Here is a 21,396-nt window from a genome sequence, read left to right as displayed (position 1 = left end):
AAGGTATACTTTAAAAGGTGCCGTGGCTCACACCTATAATCCCAACACCTTGGGAGATCAAGGCAGGAGAACCCCTTGAGGCTAGGAGTTTGAGACCAGCCTGGGCAACACAGTGAGACACTGTCTCTATAAAATTAGTTAGGTGTGGTAATGCACCCATAGTCTCAGCTACTTGGGAGTCTAAGGTGGAAGGATCACTTGAGCCTGGGAGTTTAAGGCTGCAGTGAGCTATGATTGTGCCACTGCACTTCAGCCTGGGACCCTGTTTCCAAAGAGTTTTTAATTTTTAATTTGCATTTATTTCTGTTTTTTTGAGACAGTCTCGCTTTGTACCCAGGCTGGAATGCAGTGGCGCAATCTTGGCTCACTGCAACCTCTGCCTCCTGGGTTCAAGTGATTCTGCCCCTGCCTCCCGAATAGGTGATTGCAGGCACGCACCATCATGCCCAGCTAATTTTGTGTTTAGTAGAGATGGGGTTTCACCATGTTAGCCAAACTGGTCTTGAACTCCTGGCTCAAGTGATCCACCCACCTTGGCCTCCCAGAGTGCTGGGATTATAGGTATAAGCCACCGTGACTGGCCTCTCAAAAAAGTTTTTTAAAAAAGGTAGGCTCAGGCCGGGTGTGGTGGCTCACGCCTGTAATCCAAGCACTTTGGAGGCCAAGGTGGGCGGATAACCTGAGGTCGGGAATTCAAGACCAGCCTGACCAACATGGTGAAACCCCGTCTTAAAAAAAATAAAAATAAAAAAAGGTAGGCTCCTACTTGACTGCATGTTCTAAGGCAGGTACACCTCTCTCTCACTGCAGGTTTTCCGGAAGCCCCATGAGGTGGTGACGGTGCTGCTGATTCAGACCCTGGGGGCCCTCACGCCCTCACTGCCCTCCTGCCTCAGCAGCGGTGTGGAGAGGGCAGGGCCGGAGCAGGAGCTCACCAGACTGCTGGAGTTCTACGACACCACTGCCCACTTTGCCAAGGGCTTGGAGATGGCGCTGCTCCCCCACCTATGTAAACATTCCTTCCTCCCAGTTCTCCAGCTTGTCTTTACTCGCTCTTTCTGAAGCTTCTGGGGCCTGGGTTTGTTTGCCTTTTCAGATGACTGATTTTACAGAAATGGAAGGGATCCATGTTTTCCTTCTCAGCAGATGTGGAGGGCTTTTCCATGAAAATGTTGCCATCATGGAAATACTTGTTTATTATACTTGCCTGGCTCCAGTGCTGCCTGGCTGCTTTGCACGCTCTGGGGAAGTGATGGACACCTCTCTGGGGGCTTGGGATGTAAAACAGGCATCACAGTGAGGCAGGTAGATTTATGACAAAGAGTTGGTGGCAGATTACACCAGGAGGCAAGTGTGCTGCTCATCCTTTGAAGTCATAATGAAGCGTCAGACAGTTCAACCTCAAAAGTCAGTTTTAGAGAACAAATACGCTACAGGGGCTTCCTCCCTCCCTCCCTCCCTCCCTCCCTTCCTTCCTTCCTTCCTTCCTTCCTTCTTCCCTCCCTTGTTGCTGCTTCCCGGATCCAAGCGATTCTCCTGCCTCAGCCTCCTGAGTAGTAGCTGGGATTACAGGTGTGCACCACCACACCCGGCTAATTTTGTATTTTTAGTAGAGACGGGGTTTCTCCATGTTGGTCAGGCTGGTCTCCAACTCCCAACCTCAAGTGATCCGCCTGCCTCAGCCTCCCAAAGTGCTGGGATTACAGGTGTGAGCCACCTCGCCTGTCCGCTACAGGGGCTTTTTGAAGAAGCAACAGCAAGTTGTGCTTGGGAGTTGTGCTAAGAGTGAAGGTGCTTGTAGAGAAAATGAGCTTTCCCCGGTGGCTGACTGAGAGCAGAGTACCCCTTGCTCCCATTTGGGTAAACAAAACCTGGTGTGTGACATTCTCCAGGCTCTTTCCCGTTTATGCTAAAAGCTTCATAAATTTTTAAAGAACACAGACCCCGTGACTCATGCTGCTGTCAAATCAGGAAATCCTTTCAGGAAGGCCTTGTTCTGCTGTTTGGCTGCTGTGTATCACTGACTTTATTTAATAGTTATTCTCTTTAATTACATTTGTGCATAATTGCCTCATACGTTCCAGGGAGTGTGTTTATTGTTCGGATTCCTGATGACTCATCGGTGTTTTTGGCACACTCACAGGTCAGGCCTTAGTTATGGGAAAGGCCCGCTGGATGTGGGCAGCCTCCAGGGGACCATGTTGCCTTTGTGGAAGTGGCTGAGGAGAGTTGGGAGAGTTGAGCTAAGGAGAGTTGTCTGCAGCACAGTGGGATGAAGGTGGAGCAAGGAACGGCTGCATACTTCCCCTGAGATGGACGTAGTAAGGAAGAGAACCACTCTTGAGACAGATCTGGCAGTACTTTGCTAGTCAGCCACGGGACGAGTCTCACTCTGTCACCCAGGCTGGATTGCAGTGCTTCGATCTTGGCTCACTGTAACTTCTGTCTCCTGGGTTCAAGCAATTCTTCTGCCTCAGCCACCCGATTAGTTGGGACTACAGGTGCATGCCACCAAACCTGGCTAATTTTTATACTTTTTAGTAGAGATGGGGTTTTGACATGTTGGCCAGGCTGGTCTTGAACCCGTGACCTCAAATGATTGACTTGCCTGGGCCTCCCAGACTGCTGAGATTATAGCAAGTGTGAACCACTGTACCTGGCTAGGACTTTAATTTTTTTTTTTTTAGACAGAGACTTGCTCTGTCACCCAGGCTGGAGTGCAATGGCATGATCTCGGCTCACTGCATCCTCCACCTCGCAGGTTCAAGCAATTCTCCTGCCTCAGCCTCCCAAGTAGCTGGGATTACAGGTGCCCACTACACGCCTGGCTAATTTTTTTTTTTGCATTTTTAGTAGCGTTTCTAAACTGTAGAAACTCTAGAGGGGGTTTCACCATGTTGGCCAGGTTGATCTCAAACTCCTGACCTCAAGTGATCCACCTACCTCAGCCTTCCAAAGTGCTGAGATTACAGGCATGAGCCACTGCACCTGACCTAGATTTCTGATGATTCTCCTTGATATTTTAACTTTAACATTCTTTGGAAACACACAAAAATAAAAATTAAAAAGAGAGAAAGAACAATCCATAAACTTATCCGTCAGAGCCACCAACAACAGTTTGCTTCTAGTAATACAAATATACACTGTTCACAAAATGTTAATATAAATATTTAATATCTACCATATAAATGTTATATAAATACAGAATGTAATATATAATATATACTTTTATATATTTACATGTAATTATATAATGTATATAAATATCTTTAAATATTGGTTGTAGACAGTCATATTTTCTTTCTTTCTTTTTTTTTGGAGACAGAGTCATGCTCTGTCGCTAGGCTGGAGTGCAATGGCATGATCTTGGGTCATTGTGACCTCCACCTTCCAGGTTCAAGTGATTCTCCTGCCTCAGCCTCCTGAGCAGCTGGGACTACAGGCATGCACCACCACGCCTGGCTAATTTTTGTATTTTTAGTATAGATGGGGTTTCACCATGTTGGCCAGGATGGTCTTGATCTCTTGACCTCATGATTCACCTGCCTTGGCATCCCAAAGTGCTGGGATTACAGGTGTGAGTCACCGGGCCCAGCCATATTTTCATTTTTTGAAAGGTTCAAAATAATATAAAGAGCATTTCTTATATAATTAAATGTTTTCCTAAGACATAGTTTTGTTGTTTTTTGTTTTTTCAAGATAGGGTATTGCTCTGTTGCCCAGATTAGATTGCACTGGTGTTGTCACAGTTCACTGTAGCCTTGTACCTTCTGGGCTCAAGTGATTCTCTGAATTCAGCCTCTTGAGTGGTTGGAACCACAGGCACATGCCACCAAGGCTAATTTTAAAATTTTTTGTAGAGACAGGGTCTCCCTATTTTGCTCAGGCTGGTCTCAAACTCCTAGGCTCAAGTGATTCTCCTGTCTTGGCCTCCCAAAGTGCTGGGATTACAGGTATAAGCTACTACACCCAGTCAATTTACTACCATTTTTTAATCACTATGATATATAAAACTATTATGAACTGTTTTATCCATTAGCTTTTGAGCCTACCTCTGATTATTCCTTAGGATAAGTTTAAGTTTGCAGTTGCTCAGAAATGAAAAATGTGAAGATATTTGTCACATTTTGTTCTTTAGAAAGTGTTCACCTGTTGTCTTGACTATCAGTGGTGAGCGAATGTGCCTGTGTCCCCGAGCCCTCACCAACTCTAGACTTTTCGCTCCTTTCCTTGCCAGGTTCTTAGACAATTACTGATACATCATTTTCGTTTTTCACTTTAGTTATTAGGGAGTTTGAAAGTCACATTATATAAAGTATCTTTTCTCTTCTGAATTGCTTATTTTATAGCCTGTTACTCTGGGAGTTTAACCTTTTTCTGGTTAATTTTTAAGAGCAATTTATTTAAAATAATATATTATTAGATATATTATAAAAAGCAACAAAAGAGCTATATCATTAGATCATTAGAGACCTAATGATATCGATCTCTGACAGAAAATAGCTCTCCTTTAATCCCACTTTACCCACTGTTAGGAATTTGGTGCATGTTTCTGAAAGATTCTTAAATAGTGAGAAATTTTTCCCATTGCTTATCAAATATGTTATAAATATATTGTCTAACTTTTAATTTTACCTTTAACATTTTTTCTGTTATTTTAATAGTTAATACATGTACCTAATACAATTCAAAATAGAAAAGATTATGCAGTATAAAGTAAATTTTAAAAATTTAGGTTATCATTATAGAAAAAGTTGGAAAATACAAGGAAGGAAAAAAAATAAATAATTCTCAACCTGCCATTCAGAAATAGCATTTTGGACCAGGCGTGGGGGCTCACAGCTGTAACCCCAGCCCTTTGGGAGGACAAGGTGGGAGAATCACTTGAGTCCAGGAGTAATAGTGGCACACACCTGTAGTACTTGCTACTCAGGAGGCTGGGTGGGAGGATCACTTGAGCTTGGGAGGCAAAGGCAGCGGTGACCTGTGGATGCACCACTGCACCTTAGTCTGGGGGACAGAGTGAGACCCTGTTTCAAAAAAAAAAAAGAAGAAGAAAAGAAAAAAGAACTAACACTCTGGATTCTATACATGTGCAGATTTGATTATTTCCACATTAGACACACATTACTTTACCTAATCTCTACAAAACCTTGTAAATTGGTGCCAGAAATCGAGACCATCAGACTTTTGCTGAGTGAGTATTGAAGGAGATGCAGCAGTTTAACTAGATGAAGAAGGGAAGGGAAGAAGATAGTCCTTCCAGACAGAAGGATCAGCATGTGACCAGAGGAGGGTTTTAGGAATGGAGAGAGGCTGAAAGCTGGAGAAAGAGGGAAGGAAGATGAGGTTGTAGAAGTAGTAATACAACTGGCTGGAGGAGGGGACCAGAAGGATGTGAGGACACCAGTAGGTAGGCTATTACATTTACCAATCCCCTGTTGAGACTATGTCCAAAGCTTTCTGATTCTGGGCCATGTTTCCATCAACATCCTTCTCTCTCTGTGTATTTGTTTATTTCTTTAAGATGATTTTCAGGAATTGAATTGCTGTGTTGTACAATATGCACATTTACATTTTGATACAGCATGTTTTAGATTTTTATATGGTTGAACATAGGAATTTTTGGAATGCCTGGGCTATGAGGTATACTTTTGTTTTTTTGTTTTCGTTTTGAGACAGAGTCTGGCTCTGTCGGGCAGGCTGGAGTGTAGTGGTGTGATCTCAGATCACTATAATCTCTGACTCCCGGGTTCAAATGATTCTCCTGCCTCAGCCTCCCAAGTAGCTGGGAACACAGGTGTGTGTGTCTCACTCTGTCGCCCAGGCTGGAGTGCAATGGCAGCTAAATTGGTTTTGTATTTTTAGCAGAGATGGGGTTTCATCATATTTGCCAGGCTGGTCTCAAACTCCTGACCTCAAGTAATCCACTCACCTTGGCCTCCCAAAGTGCTGGGATTACATGCGTAAGCCACCATGCCCTGCCTGTGAAGTATTCTGTTTTTGTGAAGTCCTAGGAACACATGGGCATGGGAAATGTTCTTCCTGTATCGCCTTTTCTCTGCGGCAATTCTTTTTTTTTTTTTGAGACAGAGTCTTAGAATCTTACTCTGTTGCCCAGGCTGGAGTGCAGTGATACGATTTCGGCTCACTGCAACCTCCGCCTCCCAGGTTCAAGCGATTCTCCTGCCTCAGCCTCCTAAGTAACTGGAATTACAGGTACCTACCACTACACCTGGCTAATTTTTGTATTTTTAGTTGAGACGTGGTTTCACCATAATGGCCAGGCTGATCACTCTTGGCCTCAAGTGATCTGCCTGCCTCAGCCTCCCAAAGTGCTGGGATTACAAGTGTGAGATATCGTGCCCAGCCTCTGTGGCAATTCTTGAACCTGAGCTTAATGAGGGTTATCTTTTGAAGGGATTCTTATCCATGATGGGTCATGGGACTCAGGGGGTTGGTGTCTTTAATAGTGCTTTAGGCAAATCTGTGCAAAGCCCAAATTTATCCAGGTATTTGCTGGACTGATTGTAGAAGAAGCTTCCATGAATTGTAAAAGCTGCTTAACAAAATGTAGTCCCCTTTGGAGATCAAATGGGTAAAGTTCTAGTAGAGTGCCTCTTGATTGTTGCTTTCCCACAGTTAATTTCAGATTCTTTGTTCATTATCATTTTACATTTCTGATTCCCTAAAGATGAACACAATCTGGTAAAAGTCACGGAGCTGGTGGATGTTGTATATGATCCGTACAAACCCTACCAGCTGAAGTATGGTGACATGGAAGAGAGCAACCTCCTCATCCAGATCAGCGCCATGCCTTTGGTAAAGTCACAGTGCGTCCTGGGGCCACTGAGGAAGCATTCTGTTAGCCAGGTTCTTGGCCACGTCTGAGGGAGGGCTGGGGTTTGGGATCTGGTATGCAAAAATATGGGCTTTAAGGGCTTGTGGGCTCTTGTAATCCAAATGTAAAACGAGACCGTGTGTTTGCTACCAATTTTCTATAATTGATGGTTTGGACAGGGTCTCCATCTGTCGCCCAGGCTGGAGTGTAGTGGCATGATTACAGCTCACTGCAGCCTCAACCTCCCAGGCTCAAGTGATCATCTTGCCTCTTCCTCCTGAGTAGCTGGGAGTACAGGCATGTGCCACCACGCCTGGCTCATTTTTGTAATTTTTTGTAGAGACAGGGTTTTGGCGTATTGCCCAGGTTGGTCTCAAACTCCTGGGCTCAAGCAATCCACCCACCTTGGCCTTCTAAAGTACTGGAATTAGAGGCATGTGACACCCCACTGGGCCCCAGTTTTCTGTTTAAAATTCCCAACAAAATGAGAGGCTTAAATCTTTTGGGGATAAGTTGATTATCTCCCTGGTTTAAGGAAAAGGTAGTCTTTTGTTTAAGGAAAATATGCAAATGGACACAGGAGCTTAAACTCATCGATTATGCTGCAGGGACAGGTTCACTGTGTGGGCACCAGGATTGGAACTGAGGCCATTTCCATTTCAAATATTTTGTTTTCAAGTTATAAGGTTGTCTAGCATGAGATACATTGAAATTTCAGAATTGATCTTACAGTAGTTCAGATCTACTGCCTCTTACCATTTTCTTGTTTTCTAGGGATATACCTAGAAAATCTGTTGCACTTCAGTGACATTCTTGCCCCAAAAGAAGCATTTTCCTTTTGCTGGTTTTTTTTTTAAAGTGTCTTGCTCTGTCACCCAGGCTGGAGTGCAGTGGCACAATCATAGCTCACTGCAACCTTGACCTCCCAGGCTCAAGCTATCCTCCCACCTCAGCTTCCCAAGTAGCTGGGACTACAGGTGCCCACTACCACACCAAGCTAATCTTTTGTATTTTTTGTAGAGATGGAGTTTCGCCATGTTGCCCAGGCTGGTCTCAAACTACTGGGCTCTAGCGATCCATCCATATCTGCCTCCCGAAGTACTGGGATTACAAGCTTGAGCCACCAAACCCAGCCCTCTTTTGCTACATTCTTTGGAGCGTCTGATATGGAGAAATTGAATCCTAGCTCAAGAGCCAGAGGGAGAGATGTCATCTTAATAATCACAGAAAAAGAGGAAAGCAATGAAAAACATTAGGATGAAGTAGACAGACATTTGATCATGTTTTTCTGCCAGGAGTTAATTTTCATGATCCCACTGATGACTTAGACTGTTCTCTCTTGATTCAGGCTCTAGAAGAGAGTTCACAGGTTGCAACTGTATTTCTGACATCATTATTAAGTGATTTTACTACAGACGAGAAGGGTTGGAGGTCTTCCTCTATCTTAGCATTATCTGGTCTCAAGCCTGATGCAGCTTTTGTTTGTCTGTATTTGCTGAGCAGGAGCATGGGGAAGTGATTGACTGTGTGCAGGAGCTGAGCCACTCCGTGAACAAGCTGTTTGGTCTGGCGTCTGCAGCCATTGACAGATGCATCAGATTCACCAATGGCCTGGGCACCTGTGGTCTGCTGTCAGCCCTGAAATCTCTCTTTACCAAGTAAGGCTCGGGGACTGGATGAGCCACACTGGAGCAGTGTCTGTCTCAGTTGAAAATGCACGCGTTTTGTATTCCTGCTGTGAACCCTGGGAAACACTTGCACCTGAGCCCAAGAGATGTTAAGGATTCATGGTAGCATTGTTTGTGACGGGAGAACATTTGAAACAACTGAAACATCCACCCATTAGGGAAGGCTGCATAAGATGTGATATATCCATATGAGGGAAACTTGTGCAGCAATTAAAGTATGTTAAGAGAAAAAAAGAGTCTGGGTGCGTGGCTCACACCTGTAATCCCAGCACTTTGGGAGGCTGAGGCGGGCGGATCACGAGGTCAGGAGTTCAAGACCAAACTGGCCAACATGGTGAAACTCCGTCTCTACTAAAAAATGCAAAAATTAGCTGGGCATGGTGGCTTGTGCCTGTATTTCCAGCTACCTGGGAGGCTGAAGCAGGAGAATTGCTTGAACCTGGACCTGGGAGGTGGAGGTTGCAGTGAGCTGAGATTCCGCCACTGTACTCCAGCCTAGCGAGACTCCATCTCAAAAAGAAAAAAGAAAAAGAAAGAAAGCTTAGACAAGTGAAATTTAACAAAGTTTATATAAGCAAGAAAAAGGTTCTGTGACCTGGTACAGTGGAATCATGCCTGTAATCCCAGTACTTTGGCAGGCCAAGACAGGCAGATTGCTTGAGCTCAGGAGTCCGAGACCAGCCTGGCCAACATGGTGAAACCCCGTCTCTGATTGTTCCAGCAATACTGAGCACGTCTCTGTGAACTGGGGAGGCTCTTTTGACCCAGAGTTCCCTGGCATTGTCATCGGGCATTCAGCACCTCCCAGGGCAGTTCCATGTGGCCAGATGAGCCTGGATGTATTCCTATAGAAAAGAAACATCAGGCTGGGTGCAGTGGCTCACACTTGTAATCCCAGCACTTTGGGAGGCTGAGGAGGGTGGATCACTTGAGGTCAGGAGTTTGAAATCAGCCTGGTGAACATGGTGAAACTCGTCCCTAATAAAAATGCAAAAATTAGCTAGGCATGGTGGTGGGTGCCTCTAATCCCAGCTGTTCGGGAGGCTGAGACAGGAGAATCACTTGAAAAGGGGAGTGGACTATATTCACAGTGACTCTGACAAGGCTGACAATTGGAAATGTGTGGCATGAGAAACAGCTGGAGGGTTTGAGGACAAAAATGATGTGATGAAAGCCACGCTTTCCTCTGAGATTTCATGACAAACCCATTTAGAATTCTGGACTGATGGATAATGAAATAGAGAAAGCATTTGCCTATTGCCATACCTGAGAATGGTGAATAATCAAAACTCCTTCTCCTGCAGTGCGTGCCTGCTCTTTCTGCAGAGCACGTGGATATTTGTCATGGTTGCAGGGTGGTGGCATGGTTGCTTAACCTCCCATGGCTAAAGCACAATCATGTTCCTTAACATTCCCCTGTCAGTTTATCCTTGAGGCCAGCCCCTCTGACCTCTGGGACTCAGAACGCTAGAAAGGTGTCACCTCTCTTGATGCAAGGGGAAGATGTTATTAGTGGGACTCTGGGTTTTGCAGCTTTCTGCCTAAAAGCATTGAGGTCCCTGTAAAGGGGGCAGCAGGATCATTTGCAGTCAGTGGAGTCTGAAGCAGTTTCTTCCTCTTCATTAGCTGAGTGGTCTGTGTCTCCACTGCACATATTGACCTTTCGGGTCAGTGCCCTGGGTCCTCACATTTCACTTCCCTCAGTTAGAGCTATGGTTTGGGAGGGGCCAGCAGCAAGGCCTTTTGTGATACACGCAAATGTCACAGGTTTCTTAGCTTCCAGAGGACATGAGTCTCTCCTTTATGTCCAGCTCTGTGCTAGTTCCTGGAGATATAAGTATGAGGTACAGACCCCCTTCTCCCAGAGCTTAAAGTCCAGCGGCAGCAATAGGCATCAAACAGGCTATAAGCAATAAGCATTGCTAATTGCTTGCTCTGTCACCCAGGCTGGAGTGTAGTGGCGTGCCTGTGACCCACTGCAGCCTTGACCTCCTAAGCTCAAGCCATCCTTCCATCTCAGCCTCCCGAGTAGCTGGGATTGCAGGCACATGCCACCATGCCTAGCTAATTTTTGTATTTTTTGTAGAGATGAAGTTTCACCATGTCACCCGGTATGGTCTTGAACTCCTGGGCACAAGTGGTCCTCCCACCTCCTAAAGTGCTGTGATTACAGGCATGAGCTACTGCACCGGCCTTTTTTTTTTTTTTTTTTTAAGAGATGGGATCTCACTGTGTTGCCCACACAGGTCTTGAACTCCTTGAACTCAAGTGATCCTCCCTCTTTAGCCTCCCAAAGTGCTGGGATAACGGGCATGAGCCACTGTGCTCTGTCTAAACAAGCTGTTTAATTACAGTGTTTTAGATGCTAGAAGGGAGGAGTATGTGCGAAAAGTGAGAACAAACAGCAGACTCTGTGAGGGAGGATTTTCTGGCTTTGAATCTACATTCATGCTCCTGTCCCATTAAAGCCAGACCTTTGCCAGCCATGGAACTTTAATCTGTGTGCCATGGGTATTTAAATTTAGAGGATGAGATACAGAGGTGCCCGGGATGTCATGACCTGCCTTACGTTATCCCAGGTCACAGCTGTTACTACCGTGGGACTGTGATGTTTAAACAGTTCTTCAAACCTTTCACAGAAATGTACTTCTCTGGATGAGCAGGGCATTTATCAGCATCATCTCTCACCTGGTTGATCCTGGAATCAACTTCGTGACGATCCCTTCCTTCTCTTGGGCATCTCTCTTAGAAACTGCTCGACCAGGTGGTCAAGACCTTTGTGTGGTCAGAGTTTTACAAGCAGTTTCACTCCTCGGTGGGAGCCTTTAAAGATGCTCTCAAGGCCATTAGTAGTTTGTCCAGAGCTGTAGAATCCAGGTCTCTTTAGAGTTGGGGAATCGATGGTGACCTCCTTACCATTTTCTTCCCTTTCCCGGTAGGTATGTGTCTGATTTCACCAGCACTCTCCAGTCCATACGAAAGAAGTGCAAACTGGACGACATTCCTCCCAACTCCCTCTTCCAGGAAGATTGGACGGCTTTTCAGAACTCCATTAGGTAAACCGGGGGTTGTGATTCACGCTGTTCCTAATGTAGTCAGCATAAACACGCAGGATATAGTATATAAAAATGGCAAATGTATTTGGAAGCATTTCATTTTTTTCTTTCACTGCTTTTTTAAAAAGCAAATAGTCTAGACTCTAAACACAAACCAATAAATAAAAACCCAACCCAAACCGACCAACAACAAGACTCCTCCAGCTCTTAAAATATTTTTTGAAGTTCTTTACAAATGCGTCACCTCCTTTAATGACTTAATTTTTTTATATTTGGTGTGAGATATTTTTACCCGCCCCCATCCCCCGCCAACCTATAGTTTTTATAGACCTAAAATAACTTAGGGCTTATGTATTAGAAAATGCACAGGTGATTGGATTCTGCTTCTGGATCTAAGAACCATGATACATGGTTCTAAATGGTTCCAGGCAATGCTGTTTGGCCTGGAAAGGGCCATTTAAGAGTTCAGTGAAAGGGCTGGGCATGGTGGATTGGGCCTTTAATCCTAGCACTTTGGCCGAGGCGGGTGGATCATTTAAGGTCAGTAGTTCGAGACCAACTTGGCCAGCATGGTGAAACCCTGTCTCTACTAAAAATATAAAAATTAGCTGGGCATGGTGGTGTACGCCTGTAATCCCAGATACTTGGGAGACGGAGAGAGGGGAATTGCTTAAACCTGGGAGGTAGAGATTGCAATGAGCCAAGATTGTGCCACTGCACTCCAGCCTGGGCAACAGGGCAAAACCCTGTCTCAAAAAAAAAAAAGAAAAAAAGAAGGGTTCAGTGAAAGGAATTGAGGTGACCCTCTCAAGTGGTTATGATGACCAGATTCTAGAATAGCCTGTGTGGCTTGTAGGTCACTAGGTAGACACCCTATTGTCTCAGGTCCTTGATGGGGGTCTGATCAGCAGTCGCATGAGAAGATTTGGTCCTTGACATGTCCAACCAGAGAGCATGAACTGCTGGCCTATGGCCAGATCTCACCCATGGACATGTTTGATCATTGCAGTTTTTAACAAGAGGATTTGTTGCCAGTATCTAAAAACTAGATTTAACATGATCTGGATTTCTAATGTCACCTAAAAATGAGATGCTCAGGCAGCACTGGGCCTGCACTGTCATAGCCCCTGGGGCTGGCAGCAAGGGTCCCTGAGACACTGGGCACGGGTTCCCTGGTGTGTGGTGCTTCTCTCCTTCCCAAGTGGGCTAACAGCAATACGATTAGGCTCTCAGACCCCTTGGGAGAGGAGAGAAGCACCGCACAGCAAACATCAAAAGCAGGTTCACGCCTGCAATCCAGCACTTTGGGAGGCTGAGGCAGGTAGATCAGGAGGTCAGGAGTTCAAGACCAGACTGGCCAACATGGCAAAACCCCATATCTACTAAAAATACAAAAATTAATCGAGCATGGTGGCACCCGCCTGTAATCCCAGCTATTTGGGAGGCTGAAGCAGAAGAATGGCTTGAACCTGGGAGGCAGAGGTTGCAGTGAGCCAAGATCACACCATTACACTCCAGCCTGGGTGACAGAACAAGACTCCATCTCAAAAAAAAAAAAAAAAAAAAAGAATAAAAAGCAATCTGGAAGCTTTTTTTCCTTAAAACCATTCCTCCTGGATATATTTTCCCAAGAGAGAACCAGCCATTCACCTGGAGTGCTTCACCTACTTTCATGGCTTGCCTGACCTCTGACCCAGACCCACTGAAGGCTGTTAGGTAGGTCACTGCAACCTCCGCCTCCTGGGTTCAGGCAATTCTCCTGCCTCAGCCTCCCCAGTAGCTGGGATTACAGGCATGCGCCACCATGCCGAGCTAATTTTTTGTATTTTTAGTAGAGACGGGGTTTCACCCTGTTGACCAGGATGGTCTCGATCTCCTGATCTCGTGATCCACCCGCCTCGGCCTCCCAAAGTGCTGGGATTACAGGCGTGAGCCACTGCGCTCGGCCCATGGACTTCTGTTGATTGATTGATTGATTGAGACAGAGTCCCAGGCTGTAGTGCAGTGGCATGATCTCGGCTCACTGCAACCTCCGACTCCTGGGTTCAAGAAATTCTCCTGCCTCAGCCTCCTGAGTGGCTGGAACTACAGGCGTGCACCACCACAGCCAGCTAATTTTTTTGTATTTTTAGTAGAGATGGGGTTTCACCATGTTGACCAGGATGGTCTTGATCTCCTGACCTTGTGATCTGCCCACCTCGGCCTCCCAAAGTGATGAGATTACAAGCGTGAGCCACTGCACCCAACCAGACTTTTATCTTTTTGATGAAATTTAATGTTCTGTGGGTTGATAGGTGCAGCAAACCATGACACATGTTTACCTACGTGACAAACCTGCACGTCCTACACATGTATCCCAGAACTTAAAGTTTAAAAAATTTAATGTTCTAGATACTGACTATATCCCTTATCATCCGTGGTGGCTTGGTATTCTCAAAAATATTATGCACAACTTTCTTCTGTTGCACCCAAGGGAAGTGGAATATTTTCCTTTCCCATAAACTTGTCTTATGATGGAATGCCTAGATACCTTGGTGATCACGGGCACTTTTAGAGAAAGTTAAAAGTTAACTAGACTTAAGATGTCTTTAATACTTGGATTTGTCCTGACATTATGAGTTTGGTGTTGAAGGACTCAGCAGCTGGGAGTTTGAGGCCTGGCATAAAATTACTTGAAAATTAAAGGATCATTCAGTACAGATATGATGGTCATTTGGGCTTATCTCTGAGAAATAAATGGGTTAATCTTCATCTGCCTTTCATATGATCAGGGAGAGATACTTCTAACACCCAAACAGTTTTCTCTGTCTTGCAACTAGTAGGCATCTAAGAAATATTAAGTAATAAATTTTTATTTAAAAATTTTAGATACAGGAGGCTGGGTGTGGTGGCTCACGCCTGTAACCCCAGCACTTTGGGAGGCTGAGGTGGGTAGATCATGAGGTCAGGAGATTGAGACCATCCTGGATAATGTGGTGAAACCCTGTCTTTACTAAAAATATAAAAAATTAGCCAGGTGTCGTGGCACATGCCTGTAATCTCAGCTACTTGGGAGGCTGAGGCAGGAGAATCGCTTGAACCCAGGAGGCAGAGGTTGCAGTGAGCTGAGATAGTGTCACTGCACTCCAGCCTGGGCAACAGAGTGAGACTGTCTCAAAAAAAAAAATTAGATATAGGCAGGGTGCTGTGGCTCACTCCTGTAGTCCCAGCACTTTGGGAGGCCAAGGCAGGTGGATGACTTGAGGTCAGGACTTTGAGACCAGCTTGGACAACATGGTGAAACCCCGTCTCTACTAAAAATACAAAAATTAGCCAGGCTTGATGGCGGGTGCCTGTAATCCCAGCTATTTGGGAGGCTGAGTCAGGAGAATCGCTTGAACCTGGGAGGCAGAGGTTTCAGTGAGCTGAAATCACGCCATTGCACTCCAGCCTGGGTTACATAGCGAGACTCTGTCTCAAAAAAAAAAAATTTAGATATAAAGTATCTCTACCCTGTTTTTCTCAAGGATAAAGCTGAGTATTTTGGAAATGTAAAATTATTTGAGGGGGCCATGGATAGAATTGTGCTTTCAGCGCAGAGATGCCAGTGACAATGGAGGTTATTGGAAGGGACCAGCATTTCTTTTTACATTAATGACGAATGAATGAAACATTTCAGGCTAGCAAATGGTTAATGGCTTTCCCTGAACCAGAACTACCAAAAGGAGCAAATAGTTAGGATTTTTATGAATGAGACAATGTTTGTCCTATAAAGGTCGGCATTCCGGATGCTTGAACTTGAAGTACTTTTTGTTTTGTTTAGGATAATAGCCACCTGTGGAGAGCTCTTGCGGCATTGTGGGGACTTCGAGCAGCAGCTAGCCAACAGGTAGGAGAGAGGAGTCATTGTCGTCTAGACACTGGGGCTCCTGATCAGCAGGAACTTGGTCTGGTACACAGTACAGCAAGGACAGCATGTGGGCAGATCTGAAGGCCACAGGGCTGGAGGACTGTCTGTACCTAGATACAGTGTGTCATTATTGTCATCATTAAACGTTTATTGAGCACCTAAAAAGGGCAAGGCTTTGTCCTACTTGGCAAGGGTCACATAAGTTTGGTTTGATATGGTGGTTTCAGCCTAAATGAGGAAACAGTACATCTTGTCTCCAAATTAGGAATGGGCTGGGTTCCGACTGTTTGTTTGTAAGTCAGTTGTTGGGACTCAGAATAAATTTCTGCATAGAAACGGTGTGACAAGTGGTGGTGAAGTCCCTTGGGCCAGCCTTCAGGATCGGGGTGAACTTTGGCAGCCTGCCTTCTGCGTCCTGTGGTCATTCCATGCTGCTGAAGGGCTGTGTCTAAGTGAAATCTCTGGGGTCTACCCTGGAGTAGCTTGTTCTGCCCCCTTCCTACCTTCCCATCCCTGCCAGGGGTTTTATGTCACCCTGAGGTGGCCTCCTTTAGACAGATTTTCCCTTCAAGGGGCTCTGGCTTCTCACATTCCTTTCTTTCTTCATTCCTTTCAATGAAATCTCTTGATTCCCTTGGTATGGCTAATGCCTCTATTCCTTAGGAGCTAAGGGGAAGAAATCTGTTTCATACGGTTGTTTGAGGGACCAGTAGCAATCCCTTAACATCCTTTTTGGGTGATTCTTTATTGCCCTAAAGTAATCTCTGGGTGGTGGAATTTTTAGCAGTGATACAAAGTGAAATGAAAGCACCAGTGTTCCAAAAGTTAGTAATGGGTGCTGGGAGAATACAGAGGAGACACAGCAGTCCCCCTATATCTCACCCAACCTGTCCAGGGCAAGAGAAAGCTCTCAGATGAGATTTCAACTCAGCCTTGCTTTACTCAGCCCATACATCACAAAACGATTCCTTTCTGAAAAGAATTGATCCTAAGGACCTGGTGGCCAATGTCAATCTTAGCCCAGCGTATTCTGACCTGTTGGCCTCTGCCATCTTTCTGTTGGTGGGGAGTGGTCCTTGGTAGGAAGCTAGGTGCTGCAGGTAAGATTGATGGGAAGATAAGATAAGCTTTATAGGTGCCTGCCACACACACGCACACACACACTGTGCAGCCTCCCGGCCAGGAACACAGATGGTGACTACCCCTTTCCAGGCTTAGTGCTTCCAGGATGACATCATCTCTTTCTGGAACTTCCTTGGATACACCCAAGCTGTTCTTGACTTGAAGCTCAGCCAGGCTTTCAGCCTCTCTGGGCTGCAAAATGCAGCCCAGAGAGGCCCATCCTTTATCTGTTGTGTCCCCATTCATGCTCCTAACCAGTCTTTCCTTACCCTTCAGAATGTAATACTTAACTTCATTAAGAGATTAAGGAAAATCCGTGTCCTAGGAATTATCATTTACTTCATGTATATTATTCACACATGCTGCATTGTATGCCTGTGGTACTTTGGTTTTATTCACACAATTTCCGTGCTGGGCATTCAGGAGTGAGTTAGGAACAGCATCATCTGCTCCCCCTCTATCTTGCTGTGAGCCTTTCCCCATAATGAGAAACATCACAAAAAAATCTTGGTCTCAAAGACAGCTGGTGGTCTCAGATATGACGGAAAACACAGAATTGTGAGAAGAAACAGCCAACAAAATGCACAGACATTTCTTGACAACTCCCCTCTACCTCCTGCCCCACCTCCCGCCCCGCTCGCCCGTACCTCCCACCCCACTTGCCTCTAACTCCTGCCCCACTCGCCCCCTGCCTCCCGCCCCACTCACTCCTTGCCTCCTGTCCCACTCGCCTCTATCTCTCACCCCACTCATCTCTGTCTCCCACTTTACTCACCCCTACCTCCCTTCCCACTGGGCCACAGCTTTCCTCGGCTCTAAGCTAGGTCTTGGGGATATCAGATAATTAAACACAATTCTTGCTCCCAAGGAGGTCAGAGATTAATGGGAGCATCCAGCATGTGCCATTATGCTCATTGCTGTGCCAAGAGAATGCAGTAGATGTGCACAGAGGAGAGAGCATTACAATTCCATTGATTCCCTCAACTAGGACAAGTTATTGCCCACTTCTCAGCCATGGAAACTTGTGAATCTATACTAGATTCCCCAAACCTGACTGTCTCATTGAACTGTCCCCCAAAGATCTGGTCACCAAAGCCAGGGTCACCTCTCCTTCAACAGTTGTGGAGTCCCTACCACGTGCCAGGCACCCTGCTAGGTGCTAGTTATTCACAGATGAAGAACATGCCATGTTTTGTCCTCACCATGCAGTCAGAGGGAAATGAGACAGCATATGTTACATGCAGAACAGTAGTGAGAGCCCATTGGGAGCTCTGCCATTGGCTGATGGGGCTGAGGGCTGAGTGCCTCCTGGGGTCTCCAAGGCGTCTCCTCTGCCAAGCCTTTCTAATGACCCCGTGAGGCACAATCTTTGGGAAAAATCTCAGATTTGCCTTCTGGAAAGAGCATTCGGCTAACACTTAGGAGGACAGATTAAGTGGAACTTTGAGGACTAGAGAGAGGGAGGCCGGTTAGTTGGAAGCCTGCTGCAATCCAGGCAAGAACTAGTGAAGATTGGAAGTAAGGCAATGGCAGAGACAGGCCACAGTTTCACAGACAAGAGATCCAACCGAAGTTACCAGTAGGCGCAAGCAGCAGGAAGAATGAACTTGACCCTAATGGCAGAGGCAGGTAGCTGCTTATGTCAGCAGTGGCTCCTGAGGAAGATCCTTTTGTTGGGGTTTATTTGCAAGTACAGGCATTTCTTGACCAACTCAAGGATCTGTTTTTGAAATAGTGAGTACATCCTAAAAACTGCTATGTCCAAAGCAATGTTTTTATAAGACTTCACAGTAAAGGAGGAGTCAGGGAATTAGCCACATTGGGGATAGGTCATAATGCGGTTCTCCTAGTTACACATGTTCATATAATTCTGTACATATTTAAATGGGTAGGATGAGTGGTAAAGTTGGTCTAAGGAAAAACAGGGTGGAGGTCGAGATTCCACTTTCCCAGCAGTACAAGGGGTGGATTATCATATGGAACCTCCTCTGGGCGTTTGTCTCTCTTGAAGAGTTTGGAAAGTGCCAGCTTCAATAGATCTCTCTGTAGCACCTAAACCACAAAAATAAATCTCCCAGTGCCACTGAACACAAACACCATGCAGGTTCAGTGTGTGGGACAGGTGGGTCCCATGGGTAAAGAGGTGAGCAGCGAGCTGCTGTCACCGTTCTCCAGGAGCCAGCCAGCTGCTGTCCTGCCCAGCGGCTCTCTGATGGCAGTGCTGGTGGCCCACCCTGGCATTTGACTGTTCTACACCTTGATGGTCATATAGCAAGGAAAGTCTCCATAGAAGGTTCATAGTGTTGCAGACTAAACATAGAGCTGCCCCTGTGTAGGCTGTCGGTCATATTAGGGAGATGGCATATTCTGGCACTGTGAGTGTTAAGCAGGAATAAAAATACCAGGTTTTTTTCTTGAGCTCACTCCTCACTTATGAAGGACATCCTTTCATCGCCTTCTGAACTGGCCTTAATTCATTCTGTCTCATGTCGATATCTTAGAATTTAGTAAGGAGCAATCTGACCGCTCCAAGAAGAAGGTTTCATGCAGACAGCTCAGGGCATGATGGTCATTCCTTTCATTACAGGATTCTGTCCACAGCCGGGAAGTATCTATCTGATTCCTGCAGCCCCCGGAGCCTGGCTGGTTTTCAGGAGAGCATCCTGACAGACAAGAAGAGCTCTGCCAAGAACCCCTGGCAAGAATATAATTACCTCCAGAAAGATAACCCTGCTGAATATGCCAGTTTAATGGAGATACTTTATACCCTCAAGGTATGAGACCAAATGGATGGCATTCTTGCAAATGAAAGGCTTCCTCTCATCACTCACCCTCTCCCTCTCCTGGATACAAGCTGGCCCGGTATGTGAGCCCCGGGCTGGGGTGTACCCTGCCACTACTTCTCTGTCTCATTTATGTTGGGATTTTAAGGGGCTAATAGACTAAACTTGAAACCCATTGAGATACAGATGTAGAAGTTAGGAGAGATGGATCTTTATTACTGATGAAAGCCAGGTTAGAGACCATGGCTACAGGCTGGGTGCAGTGGCTCACACTTGTAATCCCAGCACTTTGGAAGGCTGAGGCGGGTGGATCACCTGAGTTCAGGAGTTCAAGACCAGCCTGGGCAACATGGTGAAATTCCATCTCTACTAAAAATATGAAAATTAGCTGGGTGTGGTGGCATGCGCCTAAAGTTCAGCTACTTGGGGGGCTGAGACAGGAGAATCGCTTGAACCTAGGAGGCAGAGGTTATAGTGAGCTGAAATTGCACCACTGCACTCCAGCCTGGGTGACAGAGCAAGACTCCATCTTAAAATAAAATAAATAAATACAAATAAAAGGGAATGTGGCTTTATATCTGCAGCTAGGGGGACTTGCTGTAATTCACTCCGGAATGAAACTTGTCAGCTGGTCAGACAGAGCCAGACAGCCCCTGACCCTGTGCAGGGTCAGCCTCCTGAGAGGGTACCAGATGTGTACTGCTTGCAGGCAGGCAGAACCTATAATAGAGGACTCCAACCCAGGACACCAGAGACGAGCAAGAGAAGTCACTCCTCTCCCAAGGGAGGAGCCAGGCTGCAGAGTCAGCAGGAGTCTATTCAAGTGCGAGTTCTTCCACATGAGAACATGAGGGCTTGGGGATAGGTGTTCTCTCCTGTTTTTTTTTCTTTAAACTCTTAGTTTGCCTGCCATAAAGCTGCTCTTGACTTTGAGCTTTGGGCCTTTTGGGGTCTCAGGACAGGAGGACTTCCTAATAAATGGAATGAGTCACACAACTCCCTGGGAATGGCCTCTAGGGTTATAAGAAGACCATGGGCATCCTTTGCAGAACCATCCCCCTCCCTCACTGGTATGGATTGAACTTCACTCTTGGTGATAGGTAGAGGAGACATTGCTGTTCCTGGAGCAACAGATGCAGTAGATTTTTTTTTTTTTCCCGAGGAGTCTCACTCTGTCGCCCAGGCTAGGGTGCAGTGGCGCAATCACGGCTCACTGCAACCTCCGCCTCCCAGCTTTAAGTGATTCTCCTGCCTCAGCTTCCTGAGTAGCTGGGATTATAGGTATGCACCTGGCTAATTTTTGTATTTTTAGTAGAGACAGGCTTTCACCATATTGCCAGGCTGGCCTCGGACTCCTGACCTCAGGTGATCTGCCCATCTCAGCCTCCCAAAGTGCTGGGATTACAGATGTGAACCACCGTGTCTGGCCAGATGCAGTAGAAAATTATCCAGGGCCTAGAACTCTGGGAATGAACTGCACAGGGTGCCTGGACATGTCTGAGTTTCGGCACTATTCTCCCAGGGCCTCTCCATCTCTTTGCACCTTGACCCACCAACTGGCTGCATTGAGCTTGATAAACACTTCTTAAAGCAATTCTGTAAACTCATTCATCCATGCTTCTGTGATTTGGTTAAAGCAACTCTGTTTATCTTTATTGCTAATCTGATTTATGTCTGTTGTAATCGGTTCATTTATAATAGCAAAACTAAGGTTATGCTTTCCACCTTGGTATTTTCTCAGGCTGTTTGGAATTCCTTGGGACTTGTGGAGGTCACATATACTCTGGCTTTCAACCAAGTATATTTGACCTGACCTCCCTAGGAATTAGGGCTCTATCCATCACTCTGGTTTATATGTGAAGCTTCTGATCTGCTCCCCCAACCTTCCCTCCTCCTCTATCCCTGAGGAATAGTCACAGGTGAATTTTTCCTAAACTGCTAGTCTGTGAACTCATGTTAGCCCAAATACATCAGAATCACCTGGGAAAGTGAATTTAAAATATAGATTCCTGGGCTC

At 45.8% G+C, this 21,396-nt stretch overlaps 1 protein-coding gene across 5 annotated transcripts in view; it reads left to right on the top strand.

Moving 5' to 3' along the window:
• COG7 (component of oligomeric golgi complex 7) overlaps window positions 1-21,396 on the top strand; it is a 114,164-nt gene that overhangs the window by 31,089 nt on the left and 61,679 nt on the right. For all 5 annotated transcript variants that reach the window (XR_008475379.2, XM_035267190.3, XM_035267188.3 and 2 more), the window contains exons 7-12: window positions 811-1,009; window positions 6,695-6,822; window positions 8,345-8,499; window positions 11,469-11,585; window positions 15,388-15,453; window positions 19,184-19,370. Coding sequence is in view for 4 of the 5 variants with exons in the window: in XM_035267190.3 (XP_035123081.1) it covers window positions 811-1,009; window positions 6,695-6,822; window positions 8,345-8,499; window positions 11,469-11,585; window positions 15,388-15,453; window positions 19,184-19,370 (852 nt within the window). In the remaining variant the exon portion in view is untranslated. The remainder of the gene's footprint in view (window positions 1-810; window positions 1,010-6,694; window positions 6,823-8,344; window positions 8,500-11,468; window positions 11,586-15,387; window positions 15,454-19,183; window positions 19,371-21,396) is intronic.

The sequence above is a fragment of the Callithrix jacchus genome, chromosome 12, assembly GCF_049354715.1.
Source record: "Callithrix jacchus isolate 240 chromosome 12, calJac240_pri, whole genome shotgun sequence".
NCBI classification, from domain to species: Eukaryota; Metazoa; Chordata; class Mammalia; order Primates; family Cebidae; genus Callithrix; species Callithrix jacchus.
The sequence above is the reverse complement of the archived record's forward strand: the minus strand, read 5'-3'. Positions and strand labels throughout refer to the sequence as shown.